This window comes from Lepidochelys olivacea (genome assembly GCF_965140295.1).
Source record: "Lepidochelys olivacea isolate rLepOli2 genome assembly, chromosome: 4".
In the NCBI taxonomy this organism is placed as follows: domain Eukaryota; kingdom Metazoa; phylum Chordata; order Testudines; family Cheloniidae; genus Lepidochelys; species Lepidochelys olivacea.
The window spans coordinates 35,215,710-35,240,624 of NC_140414.1; the positions used below are offsets into that span (position 1 = coordinate 35,215,710).

Here is a 24,915-nt window from a genome sequence, read left to right on the forward strand (position 1 = left end):
TTTCTTTACTGAGCCAGAAACCAGTCCTCAGGAAATTGTGCATTTGCAGATGATGGCTGAAGCTCGGGTAATGGCTTAGAGAAGCAGGCTTTCATACAGCCTCATGTTAGCACACTTGAAAAGAGCGTCAAAAATTGGAGGAAGGCTTTTGGAGCCTCCTGTAAAGCATCCCTCCACCTCCCTTTGTGCCTAATTTGGACCCATCTTTCAGAAAAGCCCTTGTTAGACTTTAGAAAAAGCCAAGGAGAGAACAGTAGAAAGAATTTCCTTCTCTACCCACTTCCTTTAAGAGCACAGGCCCTGGCCTGTAACTAAGAAATGTATGCCAAAGTAGAAGCATAGTGTCCCATTTAGTGATAAGGGATATCCATAACTTGATCATCAAAAGGGCTCCTAGGTCTACAACTGCATGAACTCAAGAAAAGCCTTTTATTCTAGGGCTGTAGAGGCAGAATGTATTTCTGTCACTAAAAGCTATGTGCACAGATTGACTGTTTTCTGATGCCAGTGGTAGCCAGTTAACCCTTTTATGGAAGAGATTTTATTGCCTTCATTACAAAGACTGAGTTGATCGCTAAGCTGAGACACTGTTGGTTATCTGGTGTGGCTTAGTGGATAGAATACTGGACTGAGGTTCAGGACACCTGGGTTCTCTTCCCAGCTCTACCACTGGCCTACTGGGTGACCCTAGTAAGTCACTTTCCTGCATTTGCCTATTTGTAAAATGAAGATGATGATGCTTATTTCCTTTGTAAAGCACTTTGAGACTGACAGATGAAAAGTGGTGGGTATGAGGTAAGTGACAGTATTTGTATCATTGCTAGCACATTTACACGGGGATGCTCTTGTGGCACTGTCAAATGATTCATAAAGTGGGTGGGCTTCCCCAGGGTTTAGTCTTAAGGGATGCTGCTGGGTCTGGCAGAGACTTGCCAAACAGGCAATACTTTGCAGGTGGGCAGTTTAACATCTTCAGGTTAAGGGAATTTATAGGGATCAGGTATTCAGCCCATCCCTCACTCATAGGGAAATATATAACAATTGAGCTCAAGGCTATTGGAAAAGACCTGACAATCTCATTTTGCTGCATCCTCCCATCCCTGTGGCAGGGACTGGGGACTCTGGATACTTTCATGGAACCTGCTGTGAGGCCCAAGCGTGTCTGTTTTGTAGCGAGTAAGCTCAGACAGTGGATAAAGTACATGGACCTGACTGATATGAAGTGTAGCGATGGTAAATGCTTTGTGTTCTATTGAGCCAAATTGCCAATTCTGATATCTGTAGAAAAAAACCTGCCATGCTATCACAGTTGTGTGGGATGTTTTCAGGGACATAGATTTGTTGGTGCAGAAACTCAAGGTAAGGTTACTTTATAGAACCAAGAATTCATTTTTCTCTTGAGCTTAGTGGATATCATGTGTGATTTGGGGATGAGTGGGTTCTTGATTTAATATATACAAAAGGCTTTCTTGGGTTCAATGGTATGACCATTAGGCTGCAGAAGAGAAGAATAGCTGCTTTCAACTACCTGAAAGGGGGATTCCAAAGAGGATGGATCTAGACTGTTCTCAGTGGTAGCAGATGACAGAACAAGGAGTAATGGTCTCAAGTTGCAGTGTGGGAGGTTTAGGTTGAATATTAAGAAAAACTTTTTCACTAGGAGGGTGGTGAAACACTGGAATGTGTTACCTAGGGAGGTGGTGGAATCTCCTTCCTTAGAAGTTTTTAAGGTCAGGCTTGACAAAGCCCTGGCTGGGATGATTTAATTGGGGATCGGTACTGCTTTGAGCAGGGGGTTGGACTAGATGACCTCCTGAGGTCCCTTCCAACCCTGATATTCTATGATTCCATGACTTCCGGGTGGTGCATATACAGTGGTGTGGGAAGTGCAAGATGGCTCACAATTGGGGGATAAAAAACTGGATGTTTTGGCAAAACTGATCAGAAATGAACAATTGTTAACAATGCTGACATTTAAACTTATCATTCGCTTTCACATCTCATTGACATTAATGGGAGAAGTGCACACCTCCCCAGCTACTGTTTCATGCTCTCTGCAGACCCAAGCAGATACCACTACATCAGTTACACCTTCTCCATGTTTTAAAGTGTTGTTTTTCCCTGTAACCAAAGGCCAAATAAATGTTTTTTAAATAATACAAAACAGCCTACATGTTGGAGCACAGTTCCACAGCAAGGGATGGATTGTACAGTTAATTCTGCAGCCAAGAATCACAGAATATTTGGAGCCATTACTATGGCTGCTGCAACTGTGACAGTGACTTTTGGTAGAATTGAGAGATAAGCCCTCTTCATGCTGGCTGCAAAGTAGACAGCTCAAGTGTTTAAGCCTGACTGTCTGGATTTACTTGAAAAGATTTCTTGATGTAAAAATGGCAGTGAGAAATCTTGGGAAGGAGCAGCCAGTGTGAAAATTTCTGGCTTTAACTATTCCTGTTGTAGGCACGTATGGCAAAAGCTATTTAAAAACAAACCTGGGACTAGTTTTCTGTGTTTAAATGAACTGTTGTTTAAATCTGAGTTCCCAAATCTCTTCCAAATTATGACATACACAACAGGGACTGTACTTTATATCACAACATCAACGTTCAGAACAAGAGGTGATGACTCACTCTGGAATAAGACATCACTGCCCAGATCTTTCACTGTTTCCTGAAGCCTTTTCATCTAACATCTAGAAGATAGCTTTCTTCACTGTAACGGATTCTAAATTAATTGCTCAGCGCCATTTAACACAACCCGAGAAACATTCTGCTGAATTCTTTCCTCACATCCAATCTCACAAATTTAAATCTATTTTTTTTAAAACCCTGTGGTTTCAGCTCACTGGACACTAAGTATTGGACCCACACTTCTAACCAATAAAACTCAGCAATCTGTAAAACTCCTGATAGCTGAATCAGATACCTCAAGGTGACATCTGTGCAGGAAGGTGCAGAAATTCCAGCTACAGCTTAGCATTCTTCACTGAAAACACACCACACAGATGCTAAAGCAATCAATGCAGCACAAGTGGCTCCAAAATCATAATCAAACATTCAAAATCTGAGGAGATACATTGACTTCTGAAGGGAGGCAGAGAGTCACATGCAGACAAGAGGGCTTCACTGTGTTTTCTTACTTTCCAGGTAAATGTTTTTAATATATAAACAAATACTTAATTCTCAATTCTCTCCCCATTTCAAGAAGGAACACACTTCCACTCTCTATGGAAAATTATGTAAACCCCTCCATGGCACGCCATTTATGAAAGAACAAATCTAAATAAAGGAAGTATTCATCAGCGATGCCACTGTGCAACCTAAAGAAATGCAGAAGTGTGGTTTTGAAATGCAAAGAAAACTAATTCCAACATTTGCATTTCAAAACTTCCTCTACTGCATCGCCTAATTAAATGAAAATTAAATTTTTCCTCAATCCACTGACTAAAATGAATAAAATGAAACAAAGGGACAGCAGTATCTCTGCTGAGCTTCCTTTCTGAAAATTGACATTAATAAGGCTATGACTAATTAAACTATGCAAGACATATGCTGTGATGACGTTAGTTGTTCTGTAGTTAAAAAAAATCATCCTTATGTTCATCACATCAGATCATCTGTCAATGCATCTGTACATTGAGACATTTTACTAAGTTTTTTTCCTCCTTTTTAAGGTACTTATTTTGTAAGAATTTGTCGATTATAGCAAAATTCAGAAAAACAAACATTAAAACATTATGTTTCTACAGCATAAATTCACGAAGTCGAGGAACCTCAGTGTTAAGGCTGGACTACTGTCTTGGCTGACATCATGAGGCCAAGGTAAAGCAGCGTGTTGTTTAAAGACAGATTCACTATAGTTGTTTCCTCTGGTTTTTGAGGTGGAGGTCTTCCACACAGGAAAAGGGAAGAGAAAAACTTTAAGAAGTAAGAAGATGTCACTGTAAAACCACAAAAATTGGCAGGTGGACCCAGGGGCAGGTGTAGAAAAAACTACGTTTACCTCCTTTTCATAAACTGACCATATTCCAACATTTCTTTAACTATGAACTTCTTCTCTGCAGCATATATCAGTAAACTAAAACAATAATTAAGAAATAACTGAGGTTGAAATCATAGATAGGGCAATGGACTGGGATTCAACAGTCCTGAGTTCAATTCCCAGCTCTACTACTAGTCTGCTGGATGTCCCTCGGGAAAGTCACTTTACCTCTAGTTTTCCCATCTGTAAAATGGGGATAATGATACTGCCCTCTTTTGTAAAATGCTTTGAGATGTAAAGATGATAAGCATCATATAACAAGTAGGTAAATGTATTATATACTTCCACAGAACAGTCCTTCCACCTTAAAAAACCCCTAAACCTCAAAATACGGTCACCTAGATATAAGCAGTTACGGAATGCAGCCACTTCCCTCAGACCATGCAGTTCTCCTTCACTTACTATTTATTACCCAAGCAAATTACACATCTGCACTCAACCTAAACTAGGCCCGTTATGCTGTGAAATAAAACACATTGTTGGATATATACAGATCACATTATATGCTATTTAATTAGAACTATAGATTCTTCAACTAATTTAGTCCTAGTGTGTCTTGACATATTGCAAAGTTCCACACACATTGACTGAGAAATTAGATGTTTTTATTACTAAGAAAAAACATCATAATCTTTCAGCTTATTGAATGATTATATGTTTTTTTATATTTATGTAAATATAGCTAACCATCATTTATTGGTATGCTTCCCTAAAAATACTGCTGTCCATATGCACTAAAAACAACTCTTTAGATCTTTCCAACCTTTTCCACAATACTAAAAGGCACTTCTCTTCTCTAAAAGGCAGCAACACCAAAACAAACAAACAAAACTAGGTTGCACAAAAACAATGAGGAGTCCAGTGGCACCTTAAAGACTAACGGATTTATTTGGGCATAAGCCTTCGTGGGTAAAAAAACCCAACTTCTTCAGATGCATCGTGGGTTTTTTACCCACGAAAGCTTATGCCCAAATAAATCTGTTAGTATTTAAGGTGAACTGGACTCCTCATTGTTTTTGTGGATACAGACTAACACAGCTACCCCTCTGATACTTAAAACTAGTTTGGAGTATCGAGGCTTCGCCACTCTGGAGATGGAAAAATTAAAAAAAAACAAAACAAAAATCTTTGAGTTTTACCACACTCCTCAGAAAAACTATCCTGGATGAGCTGTGGCATGTAAGCTTTAAGGAAGATCAATTTCTTTCAGGGGAAGCTAGGGAGATGTTCAAAAGTTAGGTTTCAGAGTAGCAGCCGTGTTAGTCTGTATTCACAAAAAGAAAAGGAGTACTTGTGGCACCTTAGAGACTAACAAATTTATTTGAGCATAAGCTTTTGTGAGCTATAGCTCACTTCATCGAATGCATCCCATGAAGTGAGCTGTAGCTCACGAAAGCTTATGCTCAAATAAATTTGTTAGTCTCTAAGGTGCCACAAGTACTCCTTTTCTTTTTGTTGAAAAGTTAGGTTTATAATGAGGAGCTAACTTCAACCTTAACTACAGTGCGGCTACCACTCCATAGCAGTTATGCTTGTTTGTTTTAAATATTGTCTTATACTCAAAAGACATTAATATTGCTTAAATTAAAAGACATAAAAGTTAAACTAGGGCCTGCACCACTGAAAGAATTATAGGGCATCTTCGCCTTGTGTTATAAAGGTTCTTGGATCTACATTTACAATTGGTGGTTACTGTATTCTGAAACAAACACTAACGAGTGGATACACTGAAAGGTTTGTTTTCCTCTTTGTTTTGTTTGTATTTGAGGAGGATGACATATCAAGACCAACAGCTTTGCATCCCCGCTCAGTTTTAGTATCAGGCTTATCCTGCAAACCAGTTTGCTGAGATGTATTAGCAGATGGTTAGAAATATGTTATCCAGGCAATAATGGTGAGCCTTATTCTTGAACTGGTATTTCTGATGAAAAAAGTTATAGATAATAAAAAGAAATTTAAAAAGCACAATTAGAGGTTTCATTGATGGCAATTGGAAGACTTACCTAGAGAAGCCCATGAAGGGGCCTGCCAGATATCATTGAGCTGCCAGTAGAGTGATCCCATTGTATGTCCCTCTCCATTGGTTATCTCACTTCGACTACGCCGATAGAACTCCGTTTCTGCCTTTATACACTGGGCTTGCATAACCTTGTTCAGCAAATATATTAAAAAGAGGATTATTTTTAATTTGGTTAACTATTCTCAAAACATTGTGTGTGTGTTTGTGTGGGTCAGCGAGAGAAAGACAGACAGGGCTTTTCATGCTCTCTTTGAGCTAGATTGTACCTAAAAGGCACAACTCTGACCAAGAGACAGTACAGGAAAAGTGCTGTTACAAGGGGATTTCAGCAAGGTGTTGTGTGGCAAGGAGGTATAATCTTTCCCTAGCCTGCTGCAATCAGTGTGTCCAACCTGCTCTCTGGGTCAGTGTAGAGGGTCAAGGCCCAACTTCTTCCTGCCTTTCCCATTTTCTCTGGAGTAATTTATGCTGCATGGAAGAAGTATCCCCTGAGATGATCACTAGTCCTGGTGCGGGAGAAGGGAAACAAAGAGGGGAAATTGGAGAGGCTTTTCATGCCCTGTTCTCTCCACTACAAAGGGTCAGGGACACACAAAATTTACCCACATTAAATTATATTGTAAATTCTTCAAGGCAAGGACTATCTCATTATAATATGTCTCTTCAGTGCCTAACATACTGACCGAGACCAGGCCCCCTAGCTGCTAATAACAACGATGGCTGTATTAGATAGAAGTATCTGTCACCAGATTGTGACACACGGTTACCTGAGTAAGGTAAATCGTATCTTTGAACCGTTTTAGAGGATCTGTGTTCTGGGGCAGCTTGAAGTGAAGTCCAGCCTGATGAAGCATTTGGTCGTTACCAGCTGCATGGTGCTGTCGATGGAGGGAGAAATGACTTGTATAAGACCAGTCCTCTGTAGAGGAAACCTTTTGAAAACACAGAAAAGGTTGAAAATGGATCATAAAGAAATGGCAAAACATGCATGCTCCTGATCTTTGGGACCAGTACTTATCGATTGCTGAATAGCAAGAAAGGTGAATAATATCCATTTCAGCCTCTTGCCATCACCTAGAGTATTTAAAATAATACTTTATGTTTCTGTAGTGCCTTTCATCTGAGTACCTTTAAGTCTTGAAGCCCACAACACCTGGTGGAGTAACTGTTATATTCTTACAGATGGACAGACCACGGCACAGAGGGCCAAATTCAGAAGGCTCAGCACACAGGCAGGGGTGGCTTTGCTGGTTTTGTAGAACTTCACTTATTTGTCCTACAGTAGAATTTGGCCCACAAAGCTTTCACAGAGTCAGTGGCCAAGGAGAGGGGAAAGGAAGTGAGGAGGGAAAAACAGCTTCAGAGACAGGGCTCCTGGGGGGGGGGGGGGGGTAAGAGTGGGGTTGTTGTCAGTGGACGAGCCTGGGAGCTTATATTCATAACTTTGCTCAAAATCATGGACTGACTAGGAACACCAGATTTATGACTTATTACAACAATCTATAACCCACTAACAACCCCCTGCCCCACAGCTGTCTCCCCCTATTCCTTTCCCTCCTATGGAGGGATGTCAACAGGCCACTTCACCTTGAATGGTCCCCTGAAATGTGCGTTAACTACTTATGCTAAACAACCTGTTCCACTTTGTATTTAGCTGTGACACTCTGAGTACGTTTCCCAGACCTGAAGAAGAGCTCGTGTAAGCTCGAAAGCTTGTCTCTCTCACCAACAGAAGCTGGTCCAATAAAATATATTACCTCACCCATCTTGTCTCTCTAACATCCTGGGACTGACACAGCTACAACAACAGTGCATATGATATAAAAGACAAGCTCACTAATCGGTCACTAGCCGGCTTGCTTTTACTACAGCAAGTAAAAATGCACAACTTATTTTTGGTTCTGATCCAATGGAGGTGGAAGCTGTGTGTAACGGTTAATCAAGAGTTAAGTTTGTGATGTGAGGAGACAGGATTCAACAATCAGTGTCTTAATACTTTAATCAATACAAGCTCCTGTGTTTAGAGAGTTCAAGAATGTGTCCCCAATTGTTTAAAACTGGAAAAGCAAATTTAAAAACATAGATTATAATAAATTATAGCAATGCTGTGGACTCTGACACAGCAAGAATGACCTATGGTAATAAATTAGGACTGTAGGTATTTATCTTGGCTATCATGAGAGGAACCAAGTTTAATGTATTAAAAGGGGAAAGATGTACATCCCACGCTGTCTCTACTAGTCATATTAAACCTAACATTTCCTCTTAATAAGGAATTTGTGTCATTTCAACTATAGTCACGGACCCAGAGTTTCTTGACCAGTAATTCACTGTCAAGACCAAAAGGGAACAGGGAGCAGGAAAGCTATGAAAATGGAAGCTTTGCCTTACCTTTTCCAATGTACTAAAAGAGGGCCAGGACTGAAATCCATACTCCGAGGCAAACCGAGTTTTAGGATACACTGTCCAGTTCCAGCAGTCACTGAAGTAATCATAAAAGTGGGTGTCACCATAATGGGTGTCATAAGGATTTTGGGAGAGCCAGCCTTCTTTAACAGACTCCTTGCCATTTGTTGGACTGGATGTAATATAAGGACGACTCTTATCCTCCTGGGTAAACAAAACAAAACACACCATAATAAAGTGATTGGTTCTAACATTTCAATATCCAGACCTTACTTTGGGGAGTGAAACCAAAATGCCTTTGCCAAATTGCTGAGTCACTGCCTAGGAAACATTTTGCTTTTGTGCCCTGACATTCATCTCCTCCCTCACATGTAATCGTTTTTAATTTCTGGAATCAGAGGCCTAACAGGATGTACTACCACTTTCTATTTCTATGATTCCTCCTCCCCTTCATGGCCATGTAAACACTGCATGAATCAGGCCCTCAGGTACCAGCCAGATGCTCCCACTGAAGAAGTGGACAGAGAGAAAACTATTCCAGGGCTCCACCGCCCCCTCCTATTGAAATCAGCAAAACTGACTGGACACATTTGTGAGGGAGGAATATACTGCATACCGTTCAAGTGGTGTCATAAATTACCTAATCTCCTCATAGTACAATAGGGATACCATTAGAGGAACTGGTTTCAGAGTAACAGCCGTGTTAGTCTGTATTCGCAAAAAGAAAAGGAGTACTTGTGGCACCTTAGAGACTAACCAATTTATTTGAGCATAAGCTTTCGTGAGCTACAGCTCACTTCATCGGATGCATACTGTGGAAAATACAGAAGATGTTTTTATACACACAAACCATGAAAAAATGGTTGTTTATCACTACAAAAGGTTTTCTCTCCCCCCACCCTACTCTCCTGCTGGTAATAGCTTATCTAAAGTGATCACTCTCCTTACAATGTGTATGATAATCAAGGTGGGCCATTTCCAGCACAAATCCAGGTTTTCTTCCCCCCCCCCCCCGCTAGTACTAGTACTTTATTAAGCCCAGGACAGAAAGTGGAGTCTATCCTCAGTGTATCCAACTCTAGGTGTGAATAATAAGTTGCAAAGCAGGAGGAATCCAGCTACTTCTTGCCCATGGAAGCTTATTAGCCTCATCTGCTAGTACAATGTAGGCTGCGTTCTGAGTGGAGAGGAATTTGAAACTAAAGTTCAGTTTTGAAAATCTTAGGGAAAGGGATTCTCTTGCCTCAGATCAAGGGATTTCCTATCTTTAAATGTGTCTACATTATTAGTAACAGCTATTTAAAGCACTTCTAGTGGAAAATAAACAAAATTATCATTAACATTTGTGTGGTGAGACAGTTCCTTTAAGTAAAATGATTACTTTTGCAGCAGCAATGCTAAGATTTTTCCCTTTTTTCCCCCCTTTGTTACAGACAACCAACAAGCCTCAGTCTTAATACATTCAAAATATGCTGTCATTACAGTCTGTGGCATTGTGCTTTGGTTTTGTTTGACCTGGCTGTGCATTTTAGGCCAGATGCAACTTTATGAAGGGCAGGATTTAGAGTTGTTTCAAATTACATATATTTAACCACTACTACACACTGCCTCTCGTCAGTGCCAAATACTGAAGCGTTTCTTTGAAATTATAAAACATTTAGGGACACATTTTCAGTAAGGGAAGCCCTTGGTTCTACATTCACAGTTACCACTATTAGCTCCAATATAGCAAAGCAGTTAGCCACAGGCTTCAGTTTAAGCACAAGTAATTTCATTCACTCGTTTTTAACTGTGTGAACAGTTAATCACAAGAACTGCTTATCTAAGGATATGCTACATTCTCCATCACTGAAGCCTTGATATGAAGGCTGGATGTTTTTCCAAGTGATAGATTCTAGCTTAGCCAGATGTAATTGGCTTGATGGAGAAATTGCTTGGTGAAATTCTATGGCTTGTGTTATGCCATAGGAGTTCAGACAGAAGATCGTAATGGTTTCTTCTGGCCTTAAAAATCTATCCATCTATATGCTTAAAGTGAAGCAGACACTTCAGTGCTTTACTGGATTGGAGACACTGTGCAGTCAAATCAGGTGACATAAGACGCCTACCAGAAGCATTTCCCTAAGCCATCTGCATGCACAGTAACACAGTTTGTGCACATGATCATAGAAATGATAGAAACCTAGAAAAAAATGATTACTTACCTTCTCGTAACTGCTGTTCTTCAAGATGCGTTGTTCATGTCCATTCCAATCAGGTATGTGTATGGCAGACGGAAGATTTTTCCCATAGCAGCATCTGTCAGGTCAGCCTGGGTGCCCCTTGGAGTCGCGCCTTCGTGGCGCTCAACATAGAGCCCATCCAACCCGCCACCCCCTCAGTTCCTTCTTGCCAGTGACTCTGACAGAGGAGTAGGAGGGTGGATATTGGAATGGACATGAACAACACATTTTGGTGGCCAAACCCTTAGTGACGACATGGACAGCCCCTGCTGCTTGAGGTGGACAAGATAGTCCAATATAAGCAGTAAAGAGGCGAGCACGGGTGACGAACCGTGTTGCGCTGATCAGATTGCGAATCTCTTCCACTTGGCAAGGTAGGTAGCCCTGGTGGAGGGCTTTCTATTGCAAAGGAGGACTTGTTTGACCAGGTCTGAACAGGAGACCTCTATTGGGTTCAGCCATGGAGCTTCCATGCCATGAGGTGCAGGTACTTGAGGTTCGGGTGCTGGAGACCACCATGACCCTGGGTCAATAAGTCCGGGAAGAGCAGCAAGGTAACTGGGGCTTCCACAGACATTTCCAGAAGCCATGTGTAACAGTGCTGGCGAGGCCAACCTGGAGCTATCAGTATCACTGAAGCTCGTTCCCGTCACATTTTGAGGAGTACCTTGTGAACGAGCAGAATAGGCGGAAACATGTAAAGGAGATGGTCTCCCCATGGGAGGAGGAATGCATCTGTGATGGAGCCCAGACTGCGATTCAGGAAGGAGAAACATTGCAGACACTTCCTGTTGCGTTGTTTGGCGAACAGGTTTATCTGGGGAAATCCCCACTGTTGGAAGATTGAGTTCGCAATGTCTGGGCGTAAGGACCCCTTGTGCCCGTGGAATGACCTGCTGAGATAGTCCACCAACTTGTTCAATATCCTGGGGAGGTACGATGCTTGAAGGTGTATTGAAGGCTCTACGCAGAAGTCCCACATGAGTGCTTCCTGGCACAGGGGAGTGGAGCATGCACCCCTGTTTGTTGATACAGAATATCACCGTGGTGTTGTCTGTCATTACTGATACACATTTCCCTGATAAGTAGGTTCGGAAAGTCTCAGCTCTCTGACATTGATGTGGAGAGTGAGCTCTGCCCAAGACCAGAGGCCTTGAGTCCTGAGGACTCCCAGATGTGCTCCCCAGCCCAGTGCATCCGTCGCTAGCGAGAGAGACGGCTGAGGGCTGGTGAAGGGGACCCCTGGACATAGTACCTGTGGATCGAACCACCACAGGAAGGAGTTGAGGACCTGGTGAGACAGGGTCACAATCCCGTCCAAGCTGTCCCGGCCTGGCCGATACACCGACACTAGCCATGACTGAAGAGGTTGAAGTCTGAGTCTGGCATGCTGCACCACATAGGTACAAACAGCGATGTGTCGTAGAAGTTTCAGGCAATTCCTAGCTGTGGTGATGGGGAAATACCTGAGACCTCGAATGATGTCACCCAGGGCCTGGAACTTCACTTCTGGGAGGTATGCCCTGGCTTAAGTCGAGTCCAGTATTGCCCCTATAAACTCTATCCGCTGAATCAGGGACAGCGTTGATTTCCCGTTGTTCAGAAGGAGGCCCAGTTTGTCAAACGTCGCTCTTATGAAGTCGACTTGTGCCTCCACTTGAGTCTTGGAGTGGCCCTTGATGAGCCAGTCATCGAAGTATGGGAACACCTGTACCTGCCACCTGTGCAGGAATGCGGCCACAACTGCCATGCACTTGGTAGACACTCGAGGTGCCGCTGACAGGCCAAACGGGAGGACTGTGAACTGCTAGTGGTTTTTGCTCACCACAAACCTGAGATGGGGCAGTGTGATTGCTATGTGAAAGTATGTGTTCTTCAAGTCAAGGGTGGCGTACCAGTCCCCTGGATCCAATGATGGGATGATGGAGGCCAAAGAGACCATGCGGAACTTGAGTTTCTTCATGAAGTTGTTGAGCTCCCGCAGGTCTAGGATGGGAAATACCGGGAACGCCCTTCTGCTTCTGAGGAATCTTTTCCACTGCCCCTAGAGATAGGAGCGAGTTGTTCTGTTGTTGGTAGAACCGCTGTGTGGCACGGGTGTGAAGGCCCAACAACTTGAGGGTGGCTCGAGTCCTTTAGGCTATGAAGCCTTTTATCCATCCTTCCGGAAAACAGAGTCACACCCTCAAAGGGAAGGTCCTGTATGGTCTGCTGGACCTTGTAAGAGAGACCAGAGACCTGAAGCCAGGAGCCCCTTCTCATGGCCACACCTGTAGCCATCAGCCCTCGTGGGCACATCAGCTCTGTCCAGCACAGCCTGCAGGAAAGCTCAGGAAATGAGCTTACCTTCCTCAACCAAGGCCAAGAACTCGGCATGGGAATCTTGCGGCAGCAGCTCTGCAAATTTTGCCATTACCCCACATGTGTTATTCAGTAGTTGCTGATTTGAAATGTGGAGCTACAACCCGCCCATAGAATAGACCTTTCTCCGAAAAGGTCGAGTCTTTTCACCTCCCTGTTCTTAAGGGAGGGTCCCTGGTAGCTTTGCTGCTCACACTGGTTGGCAGCGTCCACGACAAGGGAATCAGGCGGTGGATGTGAGTACAGATGCTCATAGCCCTTAGATGGCACAAAGTAGCACCTTTCATTGCACTTAGCTGTGGGTGGCAATGAAGTTTTGATCGTGTCCAATATGGTCTTGATAAGAGGCAGACCAATGTGTGCAGTCCAGAGGGCGGGAGGATATCCACCGTGGGATCCGCATCCTCCACTACCTCCTCTGCCTGAATACCCAGGCCCTGGGCAACTCGCCGCAGCAATTGCTGCAACACCCTGCTGTCCTCCAAGCCTGGAGCTATAGTGGTGCCTGCCAGTGCCTCATCTAGCAAGAAAGAGGAAGAAGCCCTCGTAAAGGGCAGCTGTTCCCTCCCATCAGCGCCCAAGGAGTCCCGTGAGTCCTGGGGATCCCGGGATGGTGGTGACCCGGACGGTGCTGTGCCCCTCGGTGCTGGGACAGAAGATACCTACGCCAGGGCTGTAGGTGGCGCTGTTGGCATTGCTGTTGGTGCTAGTGCAGATGTCGGTGCCGGTACCAATGAGTCTGGCGATGATGCCACAGCCGATGGCGTCGATGTAAGCGGCGGCACCTCAGTAGCTGGCCGCAGTGTGTCGGAGAGCACCAAAGCTGCAGAAGGTGGTACGAAGGTAGCAGAAGCTACCAATGTTGCTGCTGAGTGCGATCCCTGGCTTCGTCCCTGGCTTTGATGGAAGGCCCAGGGCGTCCAGAAGGGCCACTGCGTCAGGTTTTGCCACTGTGGAGGCCACAGTGCCAGGTAGGCTCGTCTCCCTTGACGCGACCTGGATCTCCTGCTCCTACTTCTGCCAGAGCGATAGGAGTCGGACTCTGACTCCGAGGTTTTCGAAAATGAAGACCACAGAGGAGCTGGGCTGCGAGGCGCAGAGTGTTGAGAACTAGAGGAATGACTGGGCTCTCATTCCAGAGCTCCTGGCACGGGGGGTGCTGTGTAGAAGGCAAGCCAGCATGGCCGGCTTCCCTCTTGAATGTACTGTGGGGTGGGCCGGTGCTGCCAGTGCCGGCGGTTCATCCCTCTTTGGAGGTGAGAACGGCACTGTGAGGCACAATAAGTCCTGAGCTGCCTCCGGCTTCTTTTTCTTCTGAGGCACCGGCGATTGAGACCGGTGCCTACCCACCAAATGGACGTGAGAAGAGCCATGACGGTGCCGAGCATCTCGCGAAGAGTCCTTCCTTAGCACCTGTTCCCAGGATGATGGTGCCAGGAGGAGGTGCTGGGTGCAGAATCCCAGATCCCAGGTCTGAATGGGGCAAAGAGCTGCCTCCATAAGCAGAACTCTGAGCTGCAGTTCTCTCTTTCAAAGTTCTGGGGCGGAACTCATGGGTCATTTTTTGATATGCACTTGGCGCAGACCTCACACTTTTTGAACCCCGGGGACAATGGCACACCACAGCTCCGGGGAGTCGGAGGGAGAACCCCCAACAAACTCTAAACAACTATTAACTACAGAAGAACTATAAACAAATGACACAGATAGAGATGCTTGATAAAGCAAGAGCTATGGGACGTTCCAGTTAACTGTCACTGGCGGTAAGAAGGAACTGAGGGGGTGGCGGGTCGGCAAGGCTCTATATTGAGCGCCATTAAGGTGTGACTGCAGGGGGTGCCCAGGCCAACCCGACGGATGCTGCTATGAGAAAAATCTTCTGGCTGCTGTGCATGCGTGCACACACACCTGTTTGGAATTGACATGAACAAGCACTCAAAGAAGAACCTACAAATACAGGTACACAATGGTGTGTGTATTTTTCCATGTGTAGCTTACTGGAGAATTATGCCCAAAATGATAACTAAAATACATACCTTTGTATTCCTGTTAAATGTGTTGATACTAAAATAATAATAGCATTTACAGTAGATAGAAATTTTAATTACAAGACAAATCACATTTGTTAGAGTTAGATTGTATAAGTTCTCCAGGACAGTGACACATCTATCACATATTTTGTGAAGTGTCTCAGTACTCTATGTTATTGTTATTAACAAACAACAAATGAATCCACTTTGAGCAAAGAACTATTTTTGGCTAAGACACTAATCAGGACTATGTTGTTCTTGAGTCCATATTACAATTTAGATTAATATTGACAGTAATTGTAAAACATAGTTGTGTTAATATATTAGCAATGTTGTCAATACGAACTTGTTAGATTTAAGCTTTAATGCAGAAATTTGTCGAGTATATTACATCAGCCATTTTGGTTTATCAGTCGCTTCACCCTTATTGAGCAGTTTCTCTCAAAGCTTCCCCTTTTATCAGTTTCCCCCTCATGGTTTTCCTGTACCCTTAAATTTCCAGGACTAGAATGGCCCTACAAGCTCCTTAAAGCCAGTAGCATGCAATCACTAATGACAACATCTATATTGTTTTTAGATTACACTTTGATTGCCTGGGTTGATGCACGTAAATTGATGGTGGTATGCATCTACTGTAATTTCAGCATAGCCAGTAAAACCAGTTTAGTCCAAAATCATCGTATTCTAAAGTAGCCTGTGAGCCATGAAGCAACAGGGATAAGGGGGTAGCTACTGCAGGGTAGAAAATTAATATTTCTTGGTAGAGGAGAAATGTTTTAACTGGCAGAATGTCAGTTTCACTTTGCATATCTCTGTACTGCATACTCTGTATTTTAGCTAGCTAGAGAGATCAAAGCATTCATCTGTGGTTCAGGCATTACTCTCTGCATAGCTATTCAGGAATGAAATGCCATGTAGAGCAACTTATTCTTTATTGGTGTCACAGAGGCAACTTTCAGTCTACTCTCTCTCTGAAGTCAAAAACAGTGGCGTTTCATTGCAAGAAGAGAGAGAGCTCTTCACCACAAGTGGTGGCAGGTTCCCTCCTACCCCTTCAATTGTAGGAGGCACTGCCAGATGCTGAGGGGACCTCTCCGGAAGGCCATGCCTTCACTCCAAGAAGGGAATAGGTAAACCAGCTTGACTCCATCTCCTACTGAGAGTTGCTGCAGCAAGACTGGGAGAGAGGAATTCTTACTCATCCTTTTCCCTCTAACATGTTTTCTTTTTCATCAGTCTTCTCTCTCATCCTCTGATCAGCCAAAACAAAGGTAAAGTAGGATTTGATCATCCCTTTGGAATGCAGCATTTAATCTGGAATTACTGCAGTGGAACCTGATTAAAATGGAGTGAGTTTCACTACTGTTGCATCCACACTGAGAATTTTAGGCAAGTCTTGTATCACATGTAACTCTACTGGTGCCAGAAAGACTGTACATGGGCTGCAGGCCTTTTTACCAGCATGTCCTCTAAACCTGCTTTATGTTCCTACCACAGTCAGTGGAGCTGCATCAGTGGGCACTGGTGGCAAATGACAGGTCTCATCTTTGCATTCTGTGTCCTTATATAACCCACAAGAAGTGAAAGTCCAGCAATTTGTGATTTTCAATACACTCCATTCTAAGCAGAATTTCACTGTAAATAACTTCATTACAAGCAGGTATCACTGTATGACATCAAGCAAAGCTCTAAAACTTCCAGAACAAGGAGAAAAGCTGCAAAAACTGCAATGAGAATCTGTAAAACACAATCACAGCAGTCTTCACCATGGTTTTTACGTATTGTTGTCGGCATGTCCACACTGCTTCTGTAAATCTGTTCCCTTAAACAACTCAAGGAAATTTGGCCCAAATTGCAGACTTTAAAACCTTTTGCAAGACAATTTGGGGGCGGGCGCTATGCCCCTGAAAATTTCACTTACAGCAAGAACAATTTCTCGGATGTTCTTCACATAAAGTGTCACATAGTCTTTGAAATAAACTTTCATCTCAGCATGTGGTATGGAGAACCAGTTGCCTGCAACTGCTGCCTCATTTTCATTGTTTCCACTCCATAAAATGATGCATGGGTGAGATTTTAATCTCTTTACCTGAAATAGAAGTCACAGTTTCTAAATTAAAATTCAATTACTTCCCTTTAACTGGATATCTTGTAAAGTTTATGCAAGTTGCACAGAGTTCAAACAATACTGGCTGGTTTCTACACTTGCTGAAGTGATCTCAATGACAAGAAATATGAAAGATTGCAAAGGATACAGTACCATTGCAGCCAAGGGAATAAGGAACCAATGCTGCAAATTGACATGTCAGTAACTTTACTCCATGAGTAATCATACAGACTTCAAAGGGAATACTCACATGAATAAAGTTACTCATCAGTTTGCAGAACCAAGTCCTAAATTTGTACATCTTTGAAACTACTGGAAATTCACATTTTTGGTAGACTATAAAAGAACAAAATATTTAATGTTTTCATCTTTACTTTTCCACAAGGCATATAACACAACACTTTTTTCAACCTGCAAAAAAACAACTTCCCTGCCTGGCCAGAAAAATAGATTTAAAAAAAATTAATAATGAAATGATACACAGCCCAGGCCAGCAAAATATATAATCTCCTCTTCTTCTAAAACATGTACAAGTAGAGGTGAGATTAGAGTAGGAAGACAGGACAGGGAGACCCCATGTTACCCCTAGGATGACTTCTACATTCCTCTGCCCACCATGTTCTCCCTTGCTTTTCTACAGGCTCACTCCGTTTTCTTGCTTGTGTGTGTGTTTGTTACTTGAGTGCACAATAGACTGCAGTCTTTAAAGAAACTCATGTCAAACAATGAACAACAGAAATGAAACAGTCAATACAAGCATACTGAAATATGGGTCCTTGACACTACTGAACAACATACCTGATGAGTAACTTCTGCTCTTACTGATTCTAAGTAGTTCTGGTCAGTTGGGTAAAGGGCACATGCAAACATAAAATCCTGCCAAATCTACAGAGCAAGAAAAAGGAAATAAAAAACCTGTCAGCAAATATTTTTCTACACTTAGTGAATGATTTTCAGTTCACATGGACTTCAGTTCAGATGGAATTATTTGTCTTAAACAGCAGATGATGTAGAAATTTTTAACTTACTCACTGTACATGAATACTGGAGGTGTCACCAAAACAGATACACCCCAGATGAGCTCAACTTTCATGTGCACATACACCCCCAGAGTTGATTTCCTCAATTTTAATGTTTTAAGCCATTTCTTCATCATTATGATCTAGATTCTTCCACCTTACCCATGGTTTGCAAGTAGCTCCACTGCTCCCAATAAGAATACTTGGAAGCCATATTTTACTCAATATGAGTGAAGATGGAAGACTCTGTCCATAAGTGAATGAAGTTCTTATGGCTTTTACAGCGTGTTTTGCATATACCCATGAGTAGAGCAACAAATCCCCATTAGCTATTAGCAGAAGAAAGTCATTACACTGATGAGTTTATTTAATTTTGTTATGATTTAAAGTACAGCTACTGTAACACTCCAGACATGCTTCCCAACACAACACATAAAACACGAGATCAACTTAAATTAACACTGAGAGAAAAGAAGTGATATCTCCCATCCATCAGAGTTGGGGAAAAACCCAGACCCTCCCATAACTCAATGTATCTCTTCAGAGAAAGCCTGGATAAATAGATATATCTTGCAAGAAACCTCTAAGGTCAATGACAAAATGTTGAGAAAAGCCTTTATGTCACCTAATCTATCTATATTCCCTTACAACCAGTGCAAGATTATTCCATACAATATATTTTGTAATGTTCTGTCCAGTCCAGTTTCAACTGACTCAACTCACTACTTTTTCTTGACAATCTACTCCACAGATACCATAATCAGAAATGTTTTCCTGATATTCAAAGTAAGTTTTTCTTTGCTTATTTTTAATACAATGAATTCTACCTTCTTGGGCTACCCCAGACAATTTCTCTCCCTCCTTGATGTTTACATCCTGCAGATATCTCCATGACAACTTAAAAAAAATAAGAAACTCCCTAAACTATTTTAACATCATTTTAATGATTAACAGCAAAAATGAAAATGAACCAATATCAATTACACATTGATTGAATTCATCACTTGTAATTTCATAGTCTCCTGATCCAAATAAGCTGTTTCATTCATGTCTCAAAAAAAGGAATTCCAAAAAAACTGAACATATTTTGGTCCAATGAGTCAGATATCCATTTCAACCTGTTTTCCTTTTAAAGTTTCCATGATTTTGAGATTCCTAATAGATCCTGTATTTTCATTTTCAGGTTACTAAGGCAAAGACCTACTGAAGAATGTTGTCACAGAAACATCGCTGCTGGAAAAGCCTTGCTCCCTACATGGTGTCTCACCTTTCCAGACAAGATGCCAGGCAGAAAGAGGAGAGCCAGCTAAGCACTTCCAGCAGTGAAAGGATGCCCTTCCGTGAATGATTCAGTGGGTCTTTCCTAAAAGATCTGAAAACAATTTTTAAAAAATCCATTAATAAATGCAAAATCACGGAAGCTTTACAATGGAAAAAAGTGCAAAAATCAGTGCACAATCATGCCTAATAAAAAAAATACAAACCTGTGCAGGCTCCATCGGAGACTGTGTAGAGACAAACACCCTTTATAAAGGCATGTCTCAAAAGTATCTAAGATGGTATTTAGCATACTAGCTCCAGTGAATTGTTACTTCCTTTTTCCTTGAGATATTATCCCATTACATGACTTGACTTTGAATCATTTTCCAACTCTTTATAAGATAGCAAGAGAGGCAAGTTAAGTAGAAGATTCATATTCATCAATATTAAAAAATTTCTTGGTTTATTTTCAGAGAAGCCTCTCTTTAAAATCAAAGTTCAATTTTTTCAGAATGATGACCTAATTTTAGGTACTTACATCAATATTTAGGTTACTAAATAAGGCCAGCGAGTTCTGCCTGGGCACGGAGCTAAATGGCCTATTTAGGTTAGAGTACCTACAAATCAAAGAGAACTGTAGGAGCTCAGAAGCACTGAAAATCAGAGCCCTTGTTTAGGTGACCAAAATAGATTTAGGTGCCCAGTTTTAGGCACCAAGTTCCAATAATTTGGACTCAGTGTAAGGAATATCTAAGAATTTTCTCTCTTGTACAGGCAAATCTCAGAGAGAATGTTTACGCATGGACATATACATAAACAGAGGGAAGAAAACCCTGTCATATACAATGCTAATGTAATGTTTCTCTTGCGAAAATCATACTGTCCCATTTTCCCGTGTGTTATGCTGAATGGTAGATGTAGGCACACTTCTCAAGATTCTAACAACAAACACAACTCAAGCTTCACTCACATACTCGGTTTCATCAAAAACCACTGATGTGTATTTACAGTCTTGTAAATTGGAGCTATGGACCTAGTTTCACCGTAGTGTTTGCACCAGGTTTTCCCACTACAGTCACGTTTAAACTGACTTACAGCTTTCCCCAAAATATTCCTTTTGGGCTGAAATTTTCCATGCTTGGTCTCAGGCCAAAGTTGAAAGTTTTTGGAAAGCCTGAATTAAATCTCTTCAGCTGTTTTGAGATTAAGAGGATTTTTTTTTTTTTTTTAACAGAAATACATTTTTTTTTTTTACAGAAGAGAAAGCGCAACTACCTTAATAGTTGATGGGATTATTCAAAAATAGCTGGAACTATAAGCAGGGTAGTTAATTCTGATTGTGCAGGCCGTGCTCACACTGTTGAGAACTTATTCATGTACTCCCACAGGTTTCAGCAGTGCTACTCTCACATGAGTAAGTAATCAGAATGAGTAAAAGGTCCCACAATCTCCACGCGGAACAAAAAAAAAGCCAAAGTAAGCCACATTTGAGGGGGGAAAAGTTATAAATATTTAAAATCGTGTGTTTGTGTAGCCCACTGTTTCATGAATGTGACAAGTCATCCTTTGTACCCAATCCACAGAGGATTCTATTTGATACAGGTTCTTATACGGCACTCATCACTGTAGTATCTGAGCGTCTTCCAGCAGTTCATCAATCAACATGACTAACGCCTGTCATGTGTAGTTCTTATCTTCTCTTCTGGAGAAAGAATTGCACGAGCATTGCAGTACTTTGTTTTGGTTAGGTGTTGTTTGGGGAGTTTTGTGACAGCTCTGAGCACCCTTCACCACAGGCTCATGCTCAAGTGGTTCATGCTTTCAGCTGTGGAGGTCTTAAATTCAATTCCTGCTAACGGGCAAGGTGACAGTTGTTAACTTTGCAACTGTGTTGTTATACACATTTCTGGTGCACAACAACAGCAGTAATATTCTGTACATGGCCTAAGGTAGGATAACTGTACCTATAAGCAGACACTTACTGCCCATGGCCTATGACCTTCCCCTCTTTTTTTTCCTCTCCAGTTTTCTTTAAACAAAACAAACAAACAAGAGAAACTAAAGAACAACATGCAAGATAAATTTAATGTTAAGGTCGAGACGTTAGAGTGCACCTGTGCAGACATGCACATGCAAAAGGAAATTCAAACGTTAACAGGTTAAGTTTTTAACTTTTGGGTACTCAACTTGTGAGACCTTAAAGGACCCTGATTTTCAGAGCACCTGTCCTATGAAAATGAGGCCCCTATATTGTTTCAAGGTGAATATCCAGAAATCATTAGTTCCTTTTGAAAATTTAGCCCAGATTACTGTACCACTATTAACTCAGCTGCCTTGCTTACACACCAGTATTTTCTATTTGTTATTTTCTTGTCAATTTGGAATACAGGAGCTGAGTTGTCTTGTTTATTTTTTACCATTATTCCTAGTTCATCGCAGATATCATAGAATTCATCTTGCTCATATACTCCTCCTCCCCATACACGAAGTGCATTCATGTTAGCATCAACTGTGGACTGCAAGATGAGCTTTAACCTGTTCAATACAAAGAGAATTAAATCAGGAGAGCTAACAGTTATATGGAATTACACCCTCCCTAAACTAGATAGCCAGGAGAAACCTACACAGGCTCTTATCCTTTTTCTTAAAAATATATATATATCCAATTTATGTATATCATTAGCTGACAGGCCAAGACTAGTCACTTTGACAGAAAGACTATTCTGACACCCTAGAAATCTGTATAAATGTTCACTTCACTCCCAAAGCTAAATTCTTGCAAATAAAAGGGCTCAATCCTGCTACCAAACCAGTGGGATTACTCATGGTAGTAAGTACTACACTCAGTAACAAGTGTTTGCAGGACTGGGTCTTAAGGTTCTATCCCAGAAAAGAGTCAAACACCCTGTCATAAATATAAAGGGAAGGGTAAACACCTTTAAATCCATCCTGGCCAGAGGAAAAACCCTTTCACCTGTAAAAGGTTAAGAAGCTAGGATAACTTTGCTGGCACCTGAGCAAAATGACCAATGAGGAGACAAGATACTTTTAAAAGCTGGGGGGAGGGAGAAACAAAGGGTCTGTCTGTCTGTGTGATGCTTTTGCCAGGAACAGAACAGGAATGGAGTCATAGAACTTAGTAAATAATCTAGCTAGATATGCGTTAGATTATGATTTCTTTAAATGGCTGAGGAAATAAGCGGTGCTGAATGGAATGGATATTCCTGTTTTTGCGTCTTTTTGTAACTTAAGGTTTTGCCTAGAGGGATTCTCTATGTTTTGAGTCTAATTACCCTGTAAGGTATTTACCATCCTGATTTTACAGAGGTGATTCTTTTTACTTTTCTTCTATTAAAATTCTTTTAAGAAACTGAATGCTTTTTTTATTGTTCTTAAGATCCAAGGGTTTGGGTCTGTGGTCACCTATGCAAATTGGTGAGGATTTTTACCAAACCTTCCTCAGGAAGGGGGGTGCAAGGTTTTGGTGAGGATTTTGGGGGGAAAGATGATTCCAAACAACTCTTTCCCAGTAACCGGTTAAACGTTTGGTGGTGGCAGTGAAAGTCCAAGGGCAAAGGGTAAAATAGTTTGTACCTTGGGGAAGTTTTAACCTAAGCTGGTAAAAGTAAGATTAGGAGGTTTTCATGCAGGTCCCCACATCTGTACCCTAGAGTTCAGAGTGGGGAAGGAACCTTGACACACCCTTAAAAAATGTTTTATTAAAAAAAAAATTAAACACTATATTTATCCAAGTAGCTCCTTTGATTTGTTATCTTCTTTTCCCTTTAGATTTTACCTTGTTTTATATACATATTACCTTGAATTTTAATAATTTCCAACCATTTCTGAAACATATCTCGGAGTCTTTTTTCTCTCATATATTCGCATGTTGAGAAAGAGTGAAAAAACTAACAGATGCATTACAGCACCCTGAATGACATTTATAAATCATGTTGGGCCTAATTCTGCCAACCTCGTCACTCTGAGTAGACACCTTACCCTACAAGTAGTCCCACTCCTAACTAACTGAGGGTAGCAGAATCAGGCTCTGAGGATTACCAATACCACCCAGGCTCCCTGAACTCATCCATCAACAACATCAGAACACTACCTTTGTGCAAGAGCCAAATCTCTTCCCCTTTATTGACCTGATTTCTACTCCCCTTACTCGCACTGAATAGAACTCTCCACTGAAGATAGTTCCACTGTTGATGTCAATGGGACTGCTCACAGAGTGAGTGCTATTCATCATGAATAAGGAGGGGCAGAATCTGGCTCTTAGTACTCAATATCTAAAGAATATTTATTATGACTTACATATCAGAGGAAACTCTGTCTTGGAAAGAATCTGCTGGAATCCAATTGGATCCCTTAATGAAGATGGGGAGTCCATTGATCCTGAAGTAGAAACTCAGGCCTCGTGAACCAGGTATAGGCTCCTCAACCAATTCCACTGTTCGAAAATAAGCCTGTGGAGAATTGAAACTTGTGCATTTTTAAAGCAGTAACATGCTTTATATGAAAAATATAAAGAAAGCAATCTAAAAACCTAACCTTCAGGAATTGTCCGTTACATCTTTTGTTTGTTAGTACACTATCAAGCTATTTCTAAAATAGGTAAAGTATAACAGTACAGGTCTTTCAAATGAAACCATTGTGCACGTTTTGCTAAACCATCTATGCACAATATCAACTTCCTTTCATTTTAACAGGAGCTTGAAACAGAAAATTGCCTAAAGTTTCTGGCTTATTGAGAGAGAGAGAGTGTGCGCGCATATGTGTGCAAACTGCTCATGCTGCAGCAGACGTGCATATGGCCTGTTTGAGATCAGTGAGAGAAATCCAGAGGCTGCATTAGATTAAACATTAACTGTATTTTACCCACACTTCCTCTTCTTATGGAAGGAGACTGCAGGAGCCTAGCTGTGGAATTCTTTGCCAGACAAGATGATACTACGCCCAAGCCTGACCACTCAGATCAAAATGTGAGACTCATCTTTTTACTAAAGCCAGCTCCCCCAGTAAGGACATCTTTCCCATGCAACTATCCAAAGGAGAGGGGAGCTCCTTTGAACAGCTTAGTTTTATTTGAATAGGTGCAGTTCAGCACTAAGATACCATGGTGACCAGCTCAGACATACAACAGCTAGATTAGATAAAGCTACAGGCAAGGCTGTTCCTGACTGCGGTCATGTAGAATTACTCATCAAGCAGAGGCCCACACATCCATTAGAGTGCCCCTTTTATCCTGACATCTGGTAGATCTGTGCTTGTGGATAGAGCATTACAAACTATGCAAGCTTTTTTAATCCTTTTCCTGTAAGTGGAAGAACAGGATTAGAGAACGCTGGACTGTTTTGGGGACTGTTTATTTGGGCTAAGTAAATGCACTGTGCTGAAGAATATTTCGTTTGCACTAACAACTGTACAGTAAAGACTTCTGGGG

At 41.8% G+C, this 24,915-nt stretch overlaps 1 protein-coding gene across 1 annotated transcript in view; it reads right to left on the bottom strand.

The window, feature by feature from the left end:
- The window catches only part of MANBA (mannosidase beta), a 79,866-nt gene that overhangs the window by 9,642 nt on the left and 45,309 nt on the right, over positions 1 to 24,915 (bottom strand). The window contains exons 8-14 of the mRNA XM_084627198.1: positions 23,787 to 23,938; positions 21,887 to 22,004; positions 17,989 to 18,075; positions 17,005 to 17,172; positions 8,456 to 8,674; positions 6,832 to 6,996; positions 6,048 to 6,192 (exon numbers count right to left, since the gene is read on the bottom strand). Coding sequence (XP_084483324.1) covers positions 6,048 to 6,192; positions 6,832 to 6,996; positions 8,456 to 8,674; positions 17,005 to 17,172; positions 17,989 to 18,075; positions 21,887 to 22,004; positions 23,787 to 23,938 — 1,054 coding nt within the window. The remainder of the gene's footprint in view (positions 1 to 6,047; positions 6,193 to 6,831; positions 6,997 to 8,455; positions 8,675 to 17,004; positions 17,173 to 17,988; positions 18,076 to 21,886; positions 22,005 to 23,786; positions 23,939 to 24,915) is intronic.